This window comes from Pyxicephalus adspersus, chromosome 4, assembly GCF_032062135.1.
Source record: "Pyxicephalus adspersus chromosome 4, UCB_Pads_2.0, whole genome shotgun sequence".
NCBI classification, from domain to species: domain Eukaryota; kingdom Metazoa; phylum Chordata; class Amphibia; order Anura; family Pyxicephalidae; genus Pyxicephalus; species Pyxicephalus adspersus.
This window is the reverse complement of record NC_092861.1, coordinates 80,863,162-80,883,949: the sequence shown is the minus strand read 5'-3', so window position 1 is coordinate 80,883,949 and position 20,788 is coordinate 80,863,162. Positions and strand designations below refer to the sequence as shown.

The 20,788-nt window shown below is 36.6% G+C and overlaps 2 protein-coding genes across 4 annotated transcripts in view; one reads left to right on the top strand and one right to left on the bottom strand.

The window, feature by feature from the left end:
• Window positions 1–1,852: 1,852 nt before the first annotated feature.
• TUBE1 (tubulin epsilon 1) lies at window positions 1,853–16,177 on the top strand. 3 transcript variants are annotated; one of them, XM_072408774.1, is made up of 12 exons: window positions 1,853–2,090; window positions 2,849–2,922; window positions 3,725–3,777; window positions 4,846–4,903; window positions 6,093–6,208; window positions 6,891–7,012; window positions 7,434–7,621; window positions 10,200–10,369; window positions 12,409–12,549; window positions 13,019–13,159; window positions 14,284–14,458; window positions 14,646–16,177. In XM_072408774.1, exons 1-12 carry the CDS (start codon window positions 2,066–2,068, stop codon window positions 14,802–14,804), a joined length of 1,422 nt encoding a protein of 473 aa, XP_072264875.1. In that variant the 5' UTR covers window positions 1,853–2,065; the 3' UTR covers window positions 14,805–16,177. The 3 variants fall into 3 exon arrangements, with proteins under 3 accessions (XP_072264875.1, XP_072264876.1, XP_072264877.1); XM_072408776.1 differs by having other exon boundaries at window positions 1,854–2,036; XM_072408775.1 differs by having other exon boundaries at window positions 1,853–2,036; window positions 2,849–3,777.
• Window positions 16,178–19,646: 3,469 nt separating this feature from the next.
• Window positions 19,647–20,788, bottom strand: part of CCN6 (cellular communication network factor 6) — a 67,562-nt gene continuing 66,420 nt past the window's right edge. The window contains exon 5 of the mRNA XM_072410203.1: window positions 19,647–20,139. Coding sequence (XP_072266304.1) covers window positions 19,858–20,139 — 282 coding nt within the window. The 3' untranslated portion in view covers window positions 19,647–19,857. The remainder of the gene's footprint in view (window positions 20,140–20,788) is intronic.

Below are 20,788 nucleotides of genomic sequence, written 5' to 3'. Positions count from 1 at the left end.
TCAACAAGTGGCTCATGTAGAATGTTTGCATCACCTGGTTTTAGGGCAACTCTTGGAGGCCAGTTCCTTTCCAACCAATGCCTTTCATAAGCTCTAGTGTCCCACATGCATAGATAAAAGGGATACTTGGTGTATCTGCGTTGCTGACCAAGAAGGAATAATTTTAAGGTCAACACAGATGGCCCAATTGTCCTGGTGATATTGCCACAACTCAATGATTTTCTTTATGTCTGCATATTCTTCACAAAGAGAAACTGAATGGCCAATTGGGACTGAATGGCCAATTTGGGACACAAATGTATTGCCATTGTGAAGGAGGACACACTTTAAGCGCCGTTTTGAGCTGCTGATGATTAGTCGCCATTCAGTTGAGTTATAGATTGGAATTCACAATTCCCTTATTAAACCAGGTATGTTGTGGCAATACACAAAGCCACTCTCAGTTCTAAAGTACTGCAGAAATGCAATTTCTCTGGTTCGAAAGCACGATAACTTTGTTCCTTTTTCAAGGAATTTTTTCTCACGCAGTCTTGATGCTAGGAGTTCTGAAGCCTTCTTCGATAGTTCCATGCAAATCACGTGCCAAATCACTCAACTCATGCTGATCAAATTCCTTACAGAGTCCTCTTTAATTTCAAACTCTTCATAATTGTTGTCACCTAGTTCCTCACCATAATCATGTTCTTCAAGAGAGGGTAGTGTAATGAAAACCGGCACTGGGATTTCATCTGAATGAGCCACTAGGCGTATAGCCGATGGTAGACTAGGATACTCTGTTACATATACTTTTCTTGTTAAATCCTGAAATTTTCACTATAAAAAAGTACTAGTCACTGAAATTATCTCCTGGTTCTCGCCAAACTATGGGTATACCAAATGGCATCTTATCACGTGTTCCTTTTGTCCACATCTGTAAACCCTCGACACACTGTTTGAACACCTTATGAGGGGCCCAAGAATTATCTTGATCACCAAGTTTAACTTTGAAATATGCCAAATAGGCTTGCTCTACAATAATGCTGATTTTCGCCCTTTGACTGGGAATGATGAAACTGCCATAGATATAACAAAATGAATCAGGGTAGTTTAGGGACTTTATGACGAAAACAGCAGAGCCAGACATGATCTGAAAGAAAGGAAGTAGAAAAATAAATTTTGCTTATTCATTACATAGAGCAGTGCACAACCTCTGACCACACTGTCTTGCGTGTAAATGAATAGCCTATACAAATCCACGCTACAGTTTTCGCATTAATAAAAGCAGTGGAGAAAAAACCTGACGTGATAGAAGAAAACTAACCGCACTTTCAGAATCAGCATACCTTTTTTAGTGTAAATAAGCTTAAAAATTGAAGTCAACCAAAAAATTGTTCAAAATTGTTCCTGTGTAATAAATACAAGTAATTTTTGGGACGTTTTTTTTTTTCCTGTAGCTGGAATCATCGCCTCATCGAGCCCCTATACAACCCATGCAGCCATTAGCCATCTGTTAACAGTTTATAAAGCTGTGTTGGTTATATTTGGTGTCAGGTAGAATTTTGATTGTTTGTTTCATGGGTTTCTAACAACCAGAACATTCATCCGTTATGGCCTGGTTTGAAGTCCGTTGTCTCGGTTGTATAAATACATCACTGCTGCATTCAATCAGCCAACAAACCAACAGGACAGAAAATCATGTCTGAGGACTCAATATTGATTTCAGATGAGGAAACTGCTCTGCACTAGCCTGTGAAATAATATGAAGCAAAACGTTGATGCAACAAATTGGCTAAGACAGTAAACAAAATCCGTCCCCGCCTCGCTCCTCAGCAGCCATTTCTATGTAATACAACAGCCTGCAGTGTAATGACAGGGCTACGAAAAAATGGCTGATTCTGAGGAACACCAATATCCACCAGCCGTTAGCACAGTTACTATACCAACAGGGAGCGCGAATGAAAACATTACTATTGGTTATTAGTGCTCTGGGTATATTGTTCCCTCCGTGTACACAGAACGGAAACAAAGGTTCCTAGTATAAGTAGATCCTGCGAGCGGTAAGTGCTGCTGTCAGTGCGGGAGAGACATGACACAGTCTATAGTTGTACAAGGTGAGGAATACAGTGAGCAGGGTGAATGTTTTCTCTGATCTGTCAGTTTGTGTGGTAATACAACTTGTTGTCTGTTCTGTGATGCTGGAACGTTCTGGGGATGAAGTTCTGCAAGTTTAATGAGTCAGTGAATGATTTGTGGACTGGTGACAGTCATTGTGTACAGGGCGAATAGGCAGTCATAGTGCTCTTATTGATTCCATAAAGGCTTGTATTCATCTATTCTGTATAGCCTAGTCAGTGTTTTATATGCAGTCATGTCAGCTATCAGACAGGTCTGTCTCATTAACCACAACAGCATTGCTCCTAGCAACAGACCAGGTGAAGTGTTATGTAGGGTATGACATTTTTACGTAACCTATGCTGATATTTCCTAATGACAGCTACAAATAGCTTAATGCACCTTTAACAAACCTCCCCAGCCATACTGACCCCCGTGTTCTAAGGTACTGTCACTTATAAAGGGAAGAGGGCAGCTGTAAAGATCTCTGGGTTCACATCTTATCTGTATGGAGTTTGCATTTTTCCCCTGAGGTTTTCCCCATGATCCAAGTTATATAGTAGAGTAAACTGGCCGATTGCACAGGGCCACCACTTTTTTCAGAGCCTCAATTGACAGAAAGGCTAAGAGTGCAGGGAACTTGGTAGCAGTTTCCATTCAAATTCTTCAACGCACACTGTATAGTATGTCAATGTGCGAATGTGGTGAGATTCTTCAAAATATTATGATTCTGGTAACGTTTTATTTTCTTGTGTAGTTGGACAGTGTGGCAATCAGATCGGTTGCAGGTTTTGGGATCTTGCCTTGAGAGAACATGCAGCAGTCAACAAGGTAAAATAAACTTTTGAGAACCATCTTGACCAGCACTTTTTAGGCTCCCCTGAGTGATGGCACCAATACAAAGAAGGCATTTGGAAAAATCCAGTCTGCAAGAACTCTCCTCAATTGCAGCTCGTTTTCTCTTTAGCTCAGAGCAAAGCAAATGTGCTCATGTTTGAGAAGCTATTTGACTTCATGCACTCATGTGTTTTAGACCTAAAAGTAAACTTAAACTGGACAATGCACGCATGTGCACTGAGATTGGCACTCATTTTTTCCCCTCTACAGCAGGCTATATCACCCAAACTCATGCCTGGGCAGTGCGGGATCAGGTAACGTAGGAAGAAGCAGGAAAGAGAAGATGGCCCAGAAGAAAGAAGATTCCCCATTGAAGAAAAATCTTCTTCCCCGTCTCAGTAATATGCAGAAGGAGCAGCCAGAAGCCTCCTAGGTTGCATGACTTGGGAATCCCAGGAGGCTCTGCGCTCCCATTCTGTCTTTTTCACCAGCCAATAAAGACAGAAGGGGAGGGGCTTCATCCTTTTTTAAACCCATTTTAGGGTTTTAAACACTCTTTCTCCAAAAAAGAAGGTAATTTTTACCTTTCAGAAAAGTGTTGTCTAGAAGCAATGCAAGAATGTTGTTCTCTTTCTTTTATGGGGACAATAGTTAAATTTTAAGGAGCTCCAATGGAATCAATCCAAAGGCTGAAACAGGTATTTGCAGACTTGTGGTCGGGTTCACTTGAGTATTAGGTGACTGGGACACTGTATTAGTGTTTAAGAAATATAACCTAATGCATTTTTTTTTTCAGAAAGGAATTTATGATGAAGCCCTGTGCAGCTTTTTTAGAAATGTTGACACAAGGTAAGTGTAACAAATTGCTGATACAAAAAAAAAATACCTTTAAACATGCTATCAGTATAGTGCTGAAACAGATTTATGCAAACTCTCGAAAAGTTCTGCGAGTAGTTGTATTCATTGTCTTATCCCTTGTCTTAAGGTGCAAAAAAATGGCAGGCAAATGGCAACTGTCTAGTCACGAGCTTTGCCTGTGGTCTCCCTGAGCCGATCCTCCCCATTAACTAAGATCTTTTTTGTATGGTTTCTCTGCATGTAGGCACCATCTTAATAGAAGTAAGAAGAACAGTGAGCAGCACAATAGTGACCTCACCAAATCTTAATCCATATATCCCAATACCAGAGGCATCAGTGCTTAGATATCATACTGCAGATATACTGCTATGAGGCACCATCACATACCTTGAAGCGCACTGCAGTTTTTAAGAAAGAATTCAGTTTATTTAGCAGTTCCAGTGTTTAACTTCGCAAAAACTATATGGTCTTATTTATATTGTCGTAGATAGAGAGTAGAGGTAGAGAATCTTACAGGTGCATGTATTTTCTATGGTACTGATTGATTTTTCTCCAGGAAATTTCAGATCCAATGCTTTAAAATTACACCCTTATAAATAATTATCCTACCTTTTTTGATTATATACCCTTTTCAGATTTTTATTTTTTTTTTGACAAATGTGAAAAATGCAATATTAAAACATTAAAAAAATATAAAAAAAACTTTTTGCAGGATTTTAAGTAACCTGATGTAAGTAAATGCAAACCCTGGAGGTCAGTTGGGCACATATTTATAGGGCAGTGACAATGATAGTCACTAACTCATGATGAGTGCATCACTTATTTAAAACGCATGCACCTGGAACATTCCTGTATAGTAAATGTCAGATTCACTGCTTTGTAACTTTTCCCCTCAATGTCTTAATGCAAGCCCATTAGTAAAAAAAAATACCCTTCTGGAATAAGTATACATTGTACAATAAATTCTAGGTTTTTAGACATGCATCCAAGTCATTTTTGCTGTGAATAGGAGAGCCATTTGTATATTGTAAAAAAAAAAATATTGTCTTTGTTTTCCAGAACTGAATCTGTCACACCAGATGTTCACAGAGGAAAGATTTGCTCACTTAAAGCACGTGTAAGACAAATGATACTAATTGCATCCTGAAATGGCATCTGCATAAGTACCAGTGTTGTTATCACTATGCAGTAATGGAACTCTATCATTCTTATCAACCATAGTACATCTATAGATATCATAGAAATGGAATGGAGGCATTCATTACAAATGTTTTAATGGCATGCACAACCCAATTATGCTAATTAACAAATTTAGCACTTGAATGAATCAAATGCACTTTTATTTATTCCTAGGCAGGGGGGACTAAATGATGTGTGTGTTTAAATTGCTGTAGTTAATCTACTTTAAGAAATCTTAGACACACTTCAGCTTTAGCTATACAAGTTTTAAAGTTTTAAATGGAATATTATATACAAAGACATAAAAAGAATCCCTGTATTTTTAAAAATAACATAACCTTATCTCAGAGTTCTTTTACTTGGGAAAGCTGTTTAATCACAGATTTACATGGCTATCTGTAATGCCTATTACTGTTTAAAAAAGAGTACGTTTTTGATTATTGGACTGCTTATTACTTGTTTAGACTACTGAAAATATATGCCTTATGGGCTACACACTGACCATGCTTAGTAATTAAGGCAAGTGTTAAACTGCTGGTTGTAATTCCCAATGACAAGTAAATATCAAACATTTTTATTGTTTTAAATGCTCATTCACCAGTTCCAGGTTTCATCTCGCATTTATTTATTTATTTATTTATTTTCTATGGGCATTTAGGCCAGTTAATCACATCACAGATCTTCGTGTTCCAGTTTTGGGGATGAGTCCTAAATGCTGCAAAGAACAGTGCTACTTGTTTATGTGATGCTGCTCTTCACAGCATTCTCCCCTGAAAGACCCTTAGCAGCATGTCCCCTAGCACCCACCTACCACACAGATACTTTGGATAGCTTTATATTATACGTTTATTGTTGATTGGCAGAAACTGGTTGGTAGTGTTTACTGCACTTGTATTGCTCTTTTTACACTACCTTATTACTATGCTTAATAGTCTGATCTTATAATTGCCTATGAAATACTTTTAACATGTGACTGTTTACATTTCACTTTCCTAGAATCGGATACCTAATGATAGTTTTACAGTATTGGCAGTCCCTTACAAACACATAAAAAACAGCAATATTTTGTTTTTGTATACTGCCTATAAGTTCAGTGCTTAGTATCATGCTAAATGTGTTTTCCCCAGGCTGTTTTGATAGACATGGAGGAAGGTGTTGTAAATGAGATTTTACAAGGACCTCTTCGAGACCTTTTTGATAGCAAGCAGCTCATTACCGATGTATCGGGATCAGGAAATAATTGGTAAGACCTTTCTTCTGTACTCATATTTGTAGGTAGACAGCATATGGTTTGGGATTATTTATGGCAGCCTTTCAGCAGGTGATCAGTATTTGTCTTTCTTCAAAGCCAACTTTTACAAGTGCCCATATATCCTTTGAGTATAAAGACAAACAGAGTTTGCATTTCCAATAGTATATGTTAATTGTTTACGGTATAAAACAGGAGGAGGAGAATTTTTTTTAAATTGTTATTTAAAATAAAATACTGGGCAATCTTGGTTTTAACATCAAACATACAGAGTCTTTATTTGTAAAACCCAAATACTAAAATCTCATGTAGTCCTTTATAACAGTAATACTCCTGTCATGATGGTCCATGTTTAGGTACTTTCTGTTATAGCATAGCAAAAGCTGGTATACCAATAACTCTCCTTCTTTGTCACCCTGTGATATGTGCCTCCTATGAAGACTGTAAGCAGCCATTTCATTTGCTAATCACTCATGTAGCCACCGCCGAAGTTCAGATATGAAGGCTGTAGGTAATCCGCAACACAGATTCAAGATAAAATTTTGTTAAAAAAGCAGTTAATGTTGCACATTGCTTTAGCAAACTAAATTAACAATTGTTAACACTTCTGAATTGAAAAGTTCATAAAAATCAGAATGGTTCCTAAAGATCCATATCTTTTCATTTGTATATGTAGGGCAGTTGGTCACAAGCTGTATGGTTCTCAGTATCGGGAACACATTGTAGAGAATTTGAGAAGAACAGCAGAACAGTGTGATTGTCTGCAGTGTTTCTTTGTGATTCATTCCATGGGAGGAGGTAAGAAGAATAACAAAATGAAAAATTATCATGCACCAGCAGGTTAATTAGACCCAAGATGATTTCCTGTTCATTAAACATCCACATCTACTGTTCAGCTCCTGCCAAGCAGGTTTATAGGCATTAATTGTATAAACCTGGTTATTTTAGATAAATGGAATTTTGAATTAGAAATTTCAACTTACCCAATCGCTAGCTAGGATGATGTTTAAATGCCATACGTGCACTATTAGACATCTGTCATACAACAGAACAGTAATTCTTCATGCATAGCTGCAATATCAGAAAGCTATACAACCTTGAACAGGTATTAAAATTATACACTATAAATTAAAATAACTCCCCCATTTAATATCAATGAACTAGTAAACAATCCTCTGATTGCTGATTCAGTTTTTTTTTTAATTGTTTGCCCCCTTAGGAACAGGATCTGGTTTAGGTACATTTGTACTGAGTGTGCTTGAAGATGAATACCCTGAAGTGTACAGATTTGTTACCTCTGTCTACCCATCAACTGAAGATGATGTTATCACATCACCCTACAACAGTGTTTTAGCCATGAAGGAGCTTACTGATCATGCAGACTGTGTGCTGCCAATTGAAAACCAAGTAAGTGCCCAGCAGTCATTTGTGTTATAGTCAATTGATTACATAGGCCAACAAACATTTTCTTGCCAAACAGATTAAAGTCATTTTAGGTTATGTTTGATGCACAGATTCCAAATATGGTATTGGTTTTGCTAGATTGGCCCTAGTTTTTGAAATAATGACCTTAACCTTATTAAAAACTAACGAAACATGAAAATTAAGCAAAATAAACTAGATATGCCTACACATACAAAATTTTTGTAATACCTATTGTCAATATATTCTATATTCAGTATAATTGCAGAATTAATCACAAAGAATTCATTAAAAAACTCAGTTTGTGTGATTTCTTTTTATGCTGATAATCGTGACAATCACGTTGAAGGCTCCAGCAGTAGTCTGCCATCATGTTTCTATCTTATCTGCCCTGATACCTTTCTTCCACCTTTCTTTCACCTTTATATCTTGATGGAACCTCACCCCTTTTTCCTCACTGAAATCGCCAAGGTTTTCTGGAAATTTTTGCAAATGGCTATGGAGATAGTTTACCCTTATGCTCAAACTTTATGCCCTTATGCTGAAACTTGTGAAATATGAATCATTTATCAGTCTCTGAATCTGGGGTCCATCAAAGATTCCTGCTTGTAATTTTTCAGTACTCAATCCAGGGAAGAATCTACAAATGTATTTGAAACAATCACCGTCCTTGTTTAGAGCTCTAACAATTGCTTCATTAATCCGAACTTTTTGTGTAGTGTAGCGAGAATGATTTTTTTCTTTTCAACCATTGGCTCGTTAATGATGTTCCCTGCACCTTTTTTCATGTTTTCCCTTGGAGGCCATGTCACTTTTTTCCAGTGATCCTGCTTTGCTCTACTATCCCACAACCAGATGAAACATGGGAACTTTGTGTATCTACTTTGCTGTTCAAGAAGGAAGTTCACCATTTTTAAATTAACACATATGGGCCCATGCTGCTCATGATAGTAAAGCTTTTGTAAGAGCATTTTGATATTTTTTTTTTCTTCTTCAGTGCTCAACCCAGAAATTGTTTTAAGCCGGGTGGGAAGAAATTGTAGATGGGTGGCAGCCCCTGTATTGTGACCAAACTCTTTAGTAACCACCCAAAAACAGCCGGGTGGGTGCTGAAAACTGCCGGGTGGTGCGCCCAGCTAAAAGGGCCTGGGGAGAACCCTGTTCTTTAGGTTTTGTTGAGTGACCAATTGGAATTGATGCATAGCAGTTGCCATTATGGAGTAAAACAGATTTCAAACTTCGAGTGGAACTGTCTATAAAAAGCTGCCAGTCTTCTGCTCGGTATTCTGGTACTCCCATATGGGCTAGTAGTCCAGGGATGTTACAACAGTACACAAAGTTTTCATCTTCACTGAAATAGGGTAGGAGTGTAACCTCTCTTGTCCAATAAACCGTTATTTTAACTTCCCTTTCTTTTCTTTTAGCCTGGATACTAAAAGTTCAGATGCTTGTTTTGACAGACCTAGGTCACATATTAAATTATTGAGCTCTTCTTAGGAAAACTGCTGGTTTGATGAAACACTTCCATCATATTCACTTACACTGCTAACTCCTGGATTACACTCTAAACCCTGTATATCCTCCATGTCGGATACAGGAATATCAGGGAGTGTACTGAACACTGGTATAGCAACATCAGCACCATGCGGCACAGGTTGTCTTGCTGATTCCATATCAGGGTACTTCCACTTGGTTTTCTTGTAACGATTAAAATCTTTTACATTCACAGTAGAAAAATTACAATTAAGTGCAACAAGGGGGGGTACATATATAAGTATAGGGTCATTTAAACAACTTCTTCTTGAAGAACAAAAAGAAAATGTATGAATAAAAAGAAGGCAAATGAAAGTTTCATGAAAATAATGCTACATTTAATATAATAAATGCAAAACATCGGTGTAAATTAAGATAATATGCTGTGTTAACATTTGTTGCTGGTAAAATCGTCTATTCTGATTTCTGTATCACAGGGACTAGAGCCGATTCATATAAACTGATGTCATTTCTGGATTCAGCAGGCCTGAAATACATTAAATATATTGAAAAATCCTTTGCAAGTGAAAAAAACATTTTTTGTTGAGCTGTGTTATATTACCACCATGATGTCTGTGCTGTGTATAATACAATGAAAATTGTTCAGTATAGGCTACTTATTTTAAACATATATATCCTAAAGCTTTTTAAATGTTACCCTATTGTATGTAAAAAAATCCTTTGCAATACATCTCTGCAATATGTGCACACTTACTTATCAGCCCTGCCCTGTTCTTCCTTGTGGATTACAGAATACCCATGCCATATGCTTTTAAAATTAGAAGAGGGTTTGCTTTAGTCTAGCAGAGAAAAACCGGGTGGGGTTGACAACTTTTAATGGGACTTTAGTGCAGCAGTGGCACTTTGTTGTCAAGTAGTTTAGGAGCACATTGCTTTAAATTAGATCTAAAAAAACTAAAATATGTAATAATCTACTTTCATAGTCATAGCTTTTTATTCTTTCGTTACTTTTTTTATGTTTCTGCTGAAACGTTTGCTAATCTGTTAATAATATTTTTTTAATGTACAGTCACTAGTTGACATTGTGAACAAAATTGTCCAAATGGCAAATTCTGGAAAACTTGGAAGTGTGAAGCAGAACAGTTTTCTAACTTCGAATAAAGGTGGTGTAAAAGAAACTGAAAAACCATTCGATGCCATGAACAACATTGTAGCAAACTTGCTTTTAAATCTTACCAGGTAATCATTGTAGCCCTACTTTATATGGCTTTCTATTACTTACTGTAAAGAAAGATCCAAAGATACCCTGTGTACTGTATGCATGTCCTAACAATTTTTTTAATATATTTGTTGATTGTTGCTGTGGAGTTTTTCTTGACAGTTTTTCCATTCTAAATGTGAAATGTGAGGGTATTGTTGACTAAAACAGAAACCTTGTGAAGTTGGTTCTACATTTTAGAGTGTTATTTAATGCCTAGCCCCGCTTGTTGCACCCATCGGCCTGTGCATCACTATGGGATACAGTAGTTGTGTAAAGGTCAATAAATGGAACCACAGTAAGGCAAACAGTTAGCCAACACTACCAGATTAGTGTTCGTATAGATTTGTAGATTTTGCCTAAACAGGACTGTTGAAGAGGAAATACCAAATAAACATATGGCAGAACAGGTATGTGAAAACCCTCTTCTTTTGCAATTTTAAACTCCCTGACTCTGTCACTTTAACCCCCCTAGCATTCTAATTCTGTCCGTATTTCCACGCAAAAAGCATTACATTTTTTTGAATAGAAATTCATTTTACATTGTAGGCATATAATTCTTAGGAATAACTCACTGAAATAGGTCCAATATTTATTACATTAAATAATACACTTTTAATAAAAAAAACACAAAATATATATTATATAAAGACTTCTTTGTATTGGACTCAATACGGCTATTTTGTACTGAATCCAATACAAAATTATTTGTTTTCCTGCCGCTCCTCCCACCCTCAACGACGTCACCAGAAAACCCCAGAGTCTCTTCACACGCTGGGAGAAGATCGAAGAAAGAAGACATGTCTGGAGGAGCTGCAGGGACCAGCAGGATACTGGGGGATGACAACGGAACAAAGTAAGTGTTTTTTTTTATGTTTTAAGACCCCAGGTGTGACTCGGGATTACTGCTTTTTGCATGGTAAATCCACCCCAAGTCACACTCGGGATTACCGCTAGGGGGATTAAGAGAACATTCTACACTAAATAATCTAATAGGTAAGATAATTAAACAACATTTGCATCGACATAACATACCAAATGTGTAGCGTATAATTTATTTACCATATGGCTTTTCTAACCACAGTATTGTTTACCTGCAATTGTTATTTGAATTTTAAGAATACTTTCTCTGCTGTGTAGTTTTTGAATTAAAGTTGCAAACCATAGGTTGTCTTGGTTTACGATGCCCCCAACAAGTTTCTGCTAATTTAATTCTGATTCCAGATTCATGGCTCACATGCCAACACTAGGGGCTTTATTTATAAATAGGGGAATAGACATTCCCTTGTGGGAATCTTCCAGGTTTGTGTTTTCAGTGACAGTAATTGTTTGCCACCAGGGAATGTTTGAGGTAACAGATCCCCTGTTTTTATTAATGGAGCCCTAGAACAGCTATCACAGGTGATTTTTTTTTTTTTTTTTACTTTGATAAATCATTCTTGCTTTGGACTGATTCATTAGAACTGAATTACAATATTACAATTGGAAAATGAGAAGAAGAAAATGGGGTAGATGCCAGAAGCATCAAGCAGATTCCATTCTTCATTTTTGTGAAAATTCATAAAGAATCCTTGAAGAATTCAATTTCCAATTTTATCAAATCAGTTTTGTTGTAGTTGTTTGCTTGCTATGGTGTTTATGTTCGCTACCAACTAAATATTTTTCAGGGTCAGTGTAACTGAATCACATTTATATGTGATTTATATGTGAATCATACCTCTAGGGAGGTTAATCAGATTACTACTGAAAAAACTGTAACTGATTGATATAACTGATTTGGCGCTGGAGTTACGATGGCTTGTAGCCGGCGTATCTCCGGCCTACCCCTGCTGCCGGATCAGGTGTTTTTTTGCACCAGACTGGTAAATAGGCCAAGGGGGTCTTTTCAGCTCATTTTTGGGGCTGAAAAAGCCAGTTTATACGGGGGTATATACGGAACATGATAAATTCCTGAACATAGTTGAATGTGAAGCTTTCCAAAAGAAAGCAAATTAGGTTTATTGTCTTTTTTTTGTGTCAGCTCTGCAAGATTTGAAGGACAACTTAATATGGATCTGAATGAAATCACCATGAACTTGGTCCCCTTTCCTCATCTTCACTATTTAACCTCCAGCCTGACTCCTCTCTATACACTTGCTGATGTGAATATACCTACAAGAAGGTAAGAGTCCTGAAGCTAGGGCTGAAAAAATGACCAATGCCTCATTTTGAAGAGATCCTTTCCTGCTGTTTGTACTGCATTTTTCTCTATAAGGACAACATAAAAAGTGGTAAAAGCTTACAAAAACTTCAAGCATTCTATGTCCTTTAATCCAAAACTATAAAAAAGGTCAAATTGGTATACGTTATATTGACAGTTATATTGCTTACACACAGCTGCATTCAAGAATTATAACGCTCTGAATTTTATGAGTAGATAAGCATTATACCATTTTTTTAAACAGAGGGTAACCATTTTAAGGACGGTAATGTTCACATGTTCCTGTAGTAGTCTGGCCTGTTAGGCAGGCAAAATCAAAACTTACTATAACAATTAGAGGTTTTGATACTAAATTACACATTGAACATAAAAGTTGTGAGTATACAATCCATTACTGAACTTGCATTCTGTACATGTTATTTTTGCACAGGTTGGACCAAATGTTCTCTGATGCCTTTAATAAAGACCACCAGTTAATTCGAGCAGACCCCAAGCATAATCTTTACCTTGCCTGTGCTTTGATGGTTAGAGGAAATGTTCACATTTCAGACCTTCGCAGAAATATTGAAAGGTTGGTATCAGAAAGAAAACCCAGCAAATGTTTATTGGTCAAAAACACACATGTGACCTAAACATTTTATGCGACAACAGACACTTCCATGAGGCAAGCAACTTATGGATCCACCTTTCACAAAGTTAAAGCCCAAAAAAGGCTGACAACTAATATTATCATTTTTTAATTTGTTCTTTTTTTAAAAGGTGAGCAGATGACGTTTCTCTCAAGCCACGTATACTTATAAGACAAACCAAAGGCCTTTCCTTCTGTCTTACACCCAGTACAGGTTTTAAAAAAACTTGGGAGGGAAAACTCTAAAATAGTTGCTGCCTTTAGTGAGCCACATGTCTGATGGAAGTGACCTAAGATCTCTGGAAGGTTGGACCAAAAGTAATAAAATATTTGCTGTGACTAACACCAAACATTTAGCACAATTCACATAAAGGCGTTGGTGTACATCTTAGAAATGAGGAAGCATCTGTCAAAAGGTAAACCATGGCTTTTACTTAAATTTACCCTAATTTCTGGAGTAAACCAGGAAAATTTTCTTAAAGCTTAAGCTTGTAGGTGACTACATAAGCCGCCAGGTCCTACACCAACATTTCAGGTTGCATACTGGCCCTTTTGTCAAAGTGTGCCTATCAGGCTACAGTTTCAGTAAACTAAAATAATAGTGCAGGCAGGCGCAGAAGAAGTACAGTGATGTTTGGGACCATCACTATCCATGGGAAATAGAGCCCTGTGCACTCAAGCCAACCAGTGCCTAGACCTGTTGGGGCTTGTTTATTTTTGCCTAGTATGTCTGTGTTTAATCAGTCTTATTATACATATACATATATTTATTGTACTCCTTATTTTAGGCTTTATGCCTTGTTTATGGTGTGCTTGCATATGATTGTTAGACAATCTGAATTTCAAACTTCTTTGGTGTGCTGCTTCACTTCCGTTTCTTAGGTAAATGATGAGGTCTGCAGCCCTAATTTTTATTTTGAGGGTTTAATCACACATTACAAAGAGTTTCTCTACAGTTTATATGACATTGATTTGCACGTATGTGTGTGTGTGTGTGTGTGTGTGTGTGTATATATATGTGTATATATATATATATATATATAATCTTTTTTATTATTATTATTTAGGCTCAAACCCTCCCTACAGTTTGTATCTTGGAACCAAGAAGGGTGGAAGACTGGGATGTGTTCTGTCCCACCAGTTGGCCATTCCCACTCATTGCTTGCACTAGCCAATAACACATGTGTGAAACCTACATTTATAGACCTCAGAGACAGGTTTAATAGGCTGTACAGAAAAAAGGTAAGTTTGTCAATACTTTTTTTTTACATTTGTTTGCTGTGTTGGGTGATTCTGGAAAAATCATTCATAGTAAATTGTATACAAAAGTTCATGGATAACGTAATCTGCATATATTAAACATATGAAAACGCATATATATTTCATTTTCTAAACATGCTTTGCTGATAAAAACTTTTCATCATTGTAGGCTCATCTTCACCATTACCTACAAGTTGAAGGTATGGAGCAGGGCTGTTTTTCAGAGGCTCTTACATCTTTATCTTCGTTAATAGAAGAGTATGACCAACTGGATGCCACCAAGGGGTTACAAATACCAAACCCTCCTCGACTTAACATAGCAGTATGACAATGCATTTTGAATTTAATTTGTCTGTGCTATATAGCTTATAAATTCCAATAAATTATGGCAAACACAAATACAAAAATATTCTGTAAGACAAAATCTTACAAAAGATCATATAGTAGAGAACATTCTTCTACATAAGCATAATAAAGCATGTTCTGTGGAGGAATGTAAATTGAAGGGGCTATTGTCTTTATCAGTCTGGAAAAATCTGCATCACTTTGCTTTTAGCAGGAGGAGAGTCTCTAGTAAACAAAACGCACATCTCAGTGGTATCGGCCTAAAAAGATTCCACCCACTACTAGACCACTTGACTAGACCACATTTTTTTTGTGATGGAGGGGAAGGGTAATTTTTAATTGTTTTTTGGTAGGCACACTTTTTTTCTTGCCATGCAAACCGGTACTAACTGTGTGTCCCTTCAACATCACATAACTGTAAGATCTAACTTAAGGAAGTTTACATGGGACATAGCCTGTACAACATAAATATGTACAGAAAGAAGGCATTCACCTTAGAAAAAAGCAGTCATTATTTAACATGTTATTATCATTCATCTTTTAGTTACTAAGCTTGCTTCTTCGTAGTCGGATAGTTACAGACTGCCTTACTCAAAACCAGAAAAAAAAACTAAAAAAAATATAGTAATTAAAGTAAACCATAATTATACAACATAAATAAGAAAGGGGGGAGAGAAAAAAGAAAGGGGGGAGATAGAGTCAGGGAGGAAAGGGTTCTAAGTCCAGCTGGGTAGTGATCTCCTGGTCTGCCACTACTCCACTCTATATGGACTAAGTTGAGTCACCATGTAAATGTCCCACTGGGCCTCAGATCTTATTAAACTTATCCAGCCAATAGTACACTTTGCTGTCAGCTGCGTGTGTCCCATTTTTTTTTATTGGTTCAGACATAGGTTCATTCAGCAAAAACGGTGTTGAGGATAATCACAGTTTCCAGTGCAAAGGATCATTGTTTCGAATTCAGAAGGTGTAAAATGTTGGGCTTTTGCAGAACAGTCAAATTACTGAACCTTTGCTTGAATATTGGTGTATATATATATATGAGCCATCTGTCTCAGTGCTCACAATCAGACCCAGCACTTAAGGAAGTTTTACAGTTTACAGTATATTTTTGTTATTGTTGAATTTAATTTCAGTTATTTTTATAGACTATTGTGAAAGCAGCTGTTTTTCTTTTTTGATACTTAATAACTAAATACAATGTACATTTTTTCTGTATACATTTTGTATATAGGATAGTGAAACATGTAAAAACATACATAAATTAAGAACATATTTAAATTGTACTAAATAAGATTGTATTGTATAGAAAAAAAGTTATATTTTTGTTTTTATTATTAAACACGTATACTTTAAAATATAGTTATCTGATGAGTGTGCTTTTTTGTTTGATAATACAATTGGATCTATTTAGAATATTTTTTGAATTGATAAACAGTGTTATTTGCAGCCCATTATAAAGTAAATATAAGCTGTTATCATACATTGTCATGGGTTAAAACAACTGAACTTTTATTTAAAAAAAAAAAAATCCACAGTAACCTTTAAAAAATGAATAGGCAACATACATTTACAAAATAAATATGCACAGATGTACAATGTATAATCAACGTATTCATTATGGTTTTAAATAGGACCTGACACTAAACATAGTTCAGTTGAGAGCCCAGGTAAATATATTAAAAACCTTCATTTATAATAGTGAAAGTGCCAGAAAAAAAACATAAATTAATATCAGGTCATATGGCAGTGTTACACTTGATATTTGAAGCGGCAGACGAGAGGACGGTTTACTACCAATGTTTAAATTGGTGACTAGACCTAAGGTGGCCACAGACAGAATCACTATTGAATCAGGGAATGGTTTTGTTTATAATCCTTTCCAATGTTTTCCCTACCTGACTGAACATTCTTGGGAGAAAGTTATCAGGCCAGCAAGATCTTTCAAAGTAAATCCCTACTGATTATTCTGAGACAATCCAGCTAACATTGCTTCATCCCCTCTATAGCTATAAACATATTTTTGGAAACATTTTGATTTTGCAGAAAGATATTTTGTTCAGTCACTTGACTGGCCGCCATCTAATGAATACCAGCAGTTAAAAACATTTTTTTTTCTTTTTTGTTTTTTGTTAATCAGACATTTTTTATTGGTCCATGACTTTGAAGCTTTGAAGACAGAAAGAGCTAAATAGTTAACATTATACAAAGCTGTCCAACAATGGCAACACTCATATTTCATCAAAGGATCTAGCTTATTTTGGATAACCACTTAATCATAAACCTAACACTAAACATCCATAAGAGAATGTAATAAAATAATAAATATGTATGGTTTATCCATTGCACACATAAAAAGGTATATCACACATGGAAACATGTCAAAATGGTTAACATTAAAAGTCTAGGCTCCTTACAAGGGAGTTAGTAAACTTTCTTATTAACCAAAACATGTCCACATGTCTTACCGCCTGCCACTGATGTCACATACAAACTACATAATATTACTAGGGTTCTAGTAATTCTTTTATACTGTATGTGAATGGTGGATGTGGGTTACCTGTATTTACCAACCAGTAAAATCGATGAATAAAACTAAATTGCACATTCACCTACTTTGCTTTTAGTGGATAAGAGCTTAATTCTGGCACAGTACCTTCAAAATGATGTGTCTGTGCCCACAGCTACATACATACACTCCATATTTGAATCACTGCACAACTTTCATGTATTAAACTATTGGAACAATGTAGTGCAAGAAATTAAATGTAAATTAAAATAGAAATAGTGCCTAAATAGTTCTTTGAATCCGTACCCTGGTCTCAGAAGCTTGTTATTTTTTCAGTGGATTGCAGGGGGATTGGCTTTAGGTTATGCAAAGCCATATCTCTTCCTCAAAATTCAAGAGGTTCAACTTAAAAAAGTTAAAGCTAAGCAACTCTATTAAGAGGCATCTTTGGGAATGTTTGGCAACTTGCCTACAACACCTGATTGTCAGGACATTAACTGGTTGGATTTGCATCAGGTGGGCAAAACGTTGATTGGGGTTTTCTGTCAAATGTCCTTTTAGATATTTGAGAAAATTATTACAAACCTGAAACAGAATTTACATCAGCTCACTAAAAACTTATACAGCTCATAACAGCACTACTGGTGTTGCAGTTCTCCCTCTGCTAATCGGATGGACTGTAACTATTCGTACAGCTAAGGTGATAGAGCGTTATCTTGGAATAGTGAACTCTTACTTTTCATATGGAGAAGCGAGGATAGCTGCAAACCAGATGCAACCCCCCCTTTTTTTATAAAGCCCCAGAACAAGTAATATCTGAGGAAAGATTGTAACCTTACAACTTACATTTTCAAATAAGGAATCTGTATTTTTCTAGGACATTAGTTGTCAAGATATGCTGTAAGCATATGCAGATCCCATCCACAAAATTTTTTTGGGCAAGCCCAAAACACTTCACTGCTCAAAAAATTAGGGGAACACTCAACACAGTATCACACCAAGTCAGGTAAACGTCTGTGATATAATTTTCTCCAGCTAGGAAGCATAGATAATTGTGAAAAAATTATGCTTTGGTGCAAATGAAAGCAACAGGTGGACAGAAGATGCAACAGCAAGCAAACCCCCAAAGAGGAAGAAGTTTTACCACAGATCATTTTTCTCTTAATCTTATTCTTCCTGACTTGAACTTTGCAAGTGTCTTTGTGGCCCCTGCATCTCACTCAGGTTGCACAGCTAGTTCAAATACTCCAGGATGGTACATCCATACAAGCCCCCGTAAGGTTGCTGTGTCTCCCAGTACAGTTTTAAGAGCTTGCAGGAATTACTAGAGGAATTAAATTTACACAAGAGAGCTGGACATGGCCATAGAAGGGTAACAACTCAGAAGCAGGACCGGTATATGTGTCTTTAAGTAAGGAGGAGCACTATAAGAGCCCTACAAGATGACCATGGCTCTCACCACTGGTGTCCAGTTCTCTTCACAGTTGAAAGCGGATATTATGAATGGGTCAGAGTCTGAAAATGCTGTGGTAAATGTTATGCTGGCTGCAACATCATCTATTATGACCAATTTGGCAGTACCTCAGTGATGGTCTGAAGGGGAGCTTACCCTTGGAGGGCCTAATTATCCACTGACTGCTGTAAGGTACTAGGATGAAATCCTCAGACCTTACACTGGTGCATTGGGATCTATGTTCCTCCTGCTACAAGACAGCATCCGGCCTCATGTAGCCAATGTGCGTACACATACATTGATGCGATTAACTGGCCTCCAAATTGCTCGACCTGAATCCAAAAGAGACGCTCTGGGAGGGCTACACTGTCTAGGAGCCAACTGATGCCCTTATTCAGGTCTGGGAGGTGATCTCCCAGGGCACCATCCGATATCTCATCAGAAGCATGCCCAGATGTTGTCTGCAGTGCATACAGGCATGCGGGATTCATATACACTACTGGTCCACATAAGTTTGTAATACATTTATGCAAGTTTGATGATTCTGTGATCATGGTTTTTACCATCAATTTGTTCCCAATAAATTACACAATGTATTTCAATAAAGAATTTTAACTTATATATTTGATTCATTAGAATCTTATATATGATTTTAGTGTTTTCCTAAATTTTTGTGAGCAGTGTATAAACAACATAATTGTAAAATAATAACTTTTTTTATCCACAACGAGTGAAAAAACCCAGAAAAGAATATGTGTATACTATAAATAGTATACTCTTATTACAAAACACTAGTTTAAATGGGAACTGTCCTTGTAATATTTGCCACCAATGCTATTTTGTCTATATAAATTATTGCATCTTTTAATGAAAATATGGCAGATGGCGGATGATCTATGATGCAGTTTATTATGCTAGTTTTCTGTATCAAGTGTGCTTGGGCATTTGTGTCTAAAAGTGATTAGCATTAGATGCATAATTTATTTTATGTTCCCTGATGATATCTATAATATGGTTTCAGTGTAACATCAGACTGTAGTATTCACTTCTATAACCAAACCTCTATACTAACATTCACAAAATTTTAAGATGAGCAAATATGTCTCCGGGGTTAATACAGGTCTTCTGACAAACACAAGATGTGATCCACATCATTTTCCAGGTGAATGAACTTTCATTTTGACAGTGAAATTGAACTGTTATCATTTTAGACTTGTTGGGGATACAGCATCTCCGATCTGTACAAACTCCACAGTAAGTGGGTCTGTAGCTTCGTCCTGTGGAACAATCCGATAACATCAATTTAACAGGCTGAGGTTCTTGAAATGTAGGTTGACAGGTTTTTCCTTTAGGGATCTGTAAAATAATGCAGAGTACACAACATAACCATTTTTTTTTCTGTGTAAGATTGCATCTATGTTTTTGATTACTTGGCCTTTGAGACACTTCCCTCTCTAGGTTACCTTCATACTCAAAACCCATCCTTAAAATAGCTATCTGGGTAGTGCTCTTGATTCATCTCTCAAGTTTATCTCGAATGATTGTTTCCAGCATAAATTTGACGTATGCACATAGCTTAGGGATTTGAGCTACTATGCAATAAATTACACATTTGTTTTGGGGGTTTAGGTACACTAAACAATCTTCTATTTCCAGTCACAGCTTTACAGTACTGCCCACTCTTGATTACTTTGGACTGGGCATTCCCATAACAAATAAACAGATCAGGATATTCTAGTTTAGCCTGGGCAATGCCATGTGCATGCACAGGCATGAAATGGGAAAAGAAGCTTTTTTAAGATGATGGGTTTTACTAAATGTTCTTTCTTTCCTATGTAAGATGTAATATTTTCTTACAGTACAAGGTATATTTTAAACTCTAAAAGCTTCAAGTGAATTATATACCTTAAGGGCAAATATAAGTGGTATTTGGCAGCAGCCTCCTCTATTTTATCTGGGGAAAATGGGACCTGGTTATAACAGGGCTTTTAATTGATAGAACTGC

Bases quoted from the DNA above. Each gene is read 5' to 3' on its own strand.
- TUBE1 (XM_072408774.1), top strand. From the start codon at position 2,066: ATGACACAGTCTATAGTTGTACAAG. The intron at 3,778-4,845 runs GTAAGTGTAACA...TTTGTTTTCCAG, and splicing joins TTTAGAAATGTTGACACAAG to AACTGAATCTGTCACACCAG. The intron at 10,370-12,408 runs GTAATCATTGTA...TTTTTGTGTCAG, and splicing joins TTGCTTTTAAATCTTACCAG to CTCTGCAAGATTTGAAGGAC.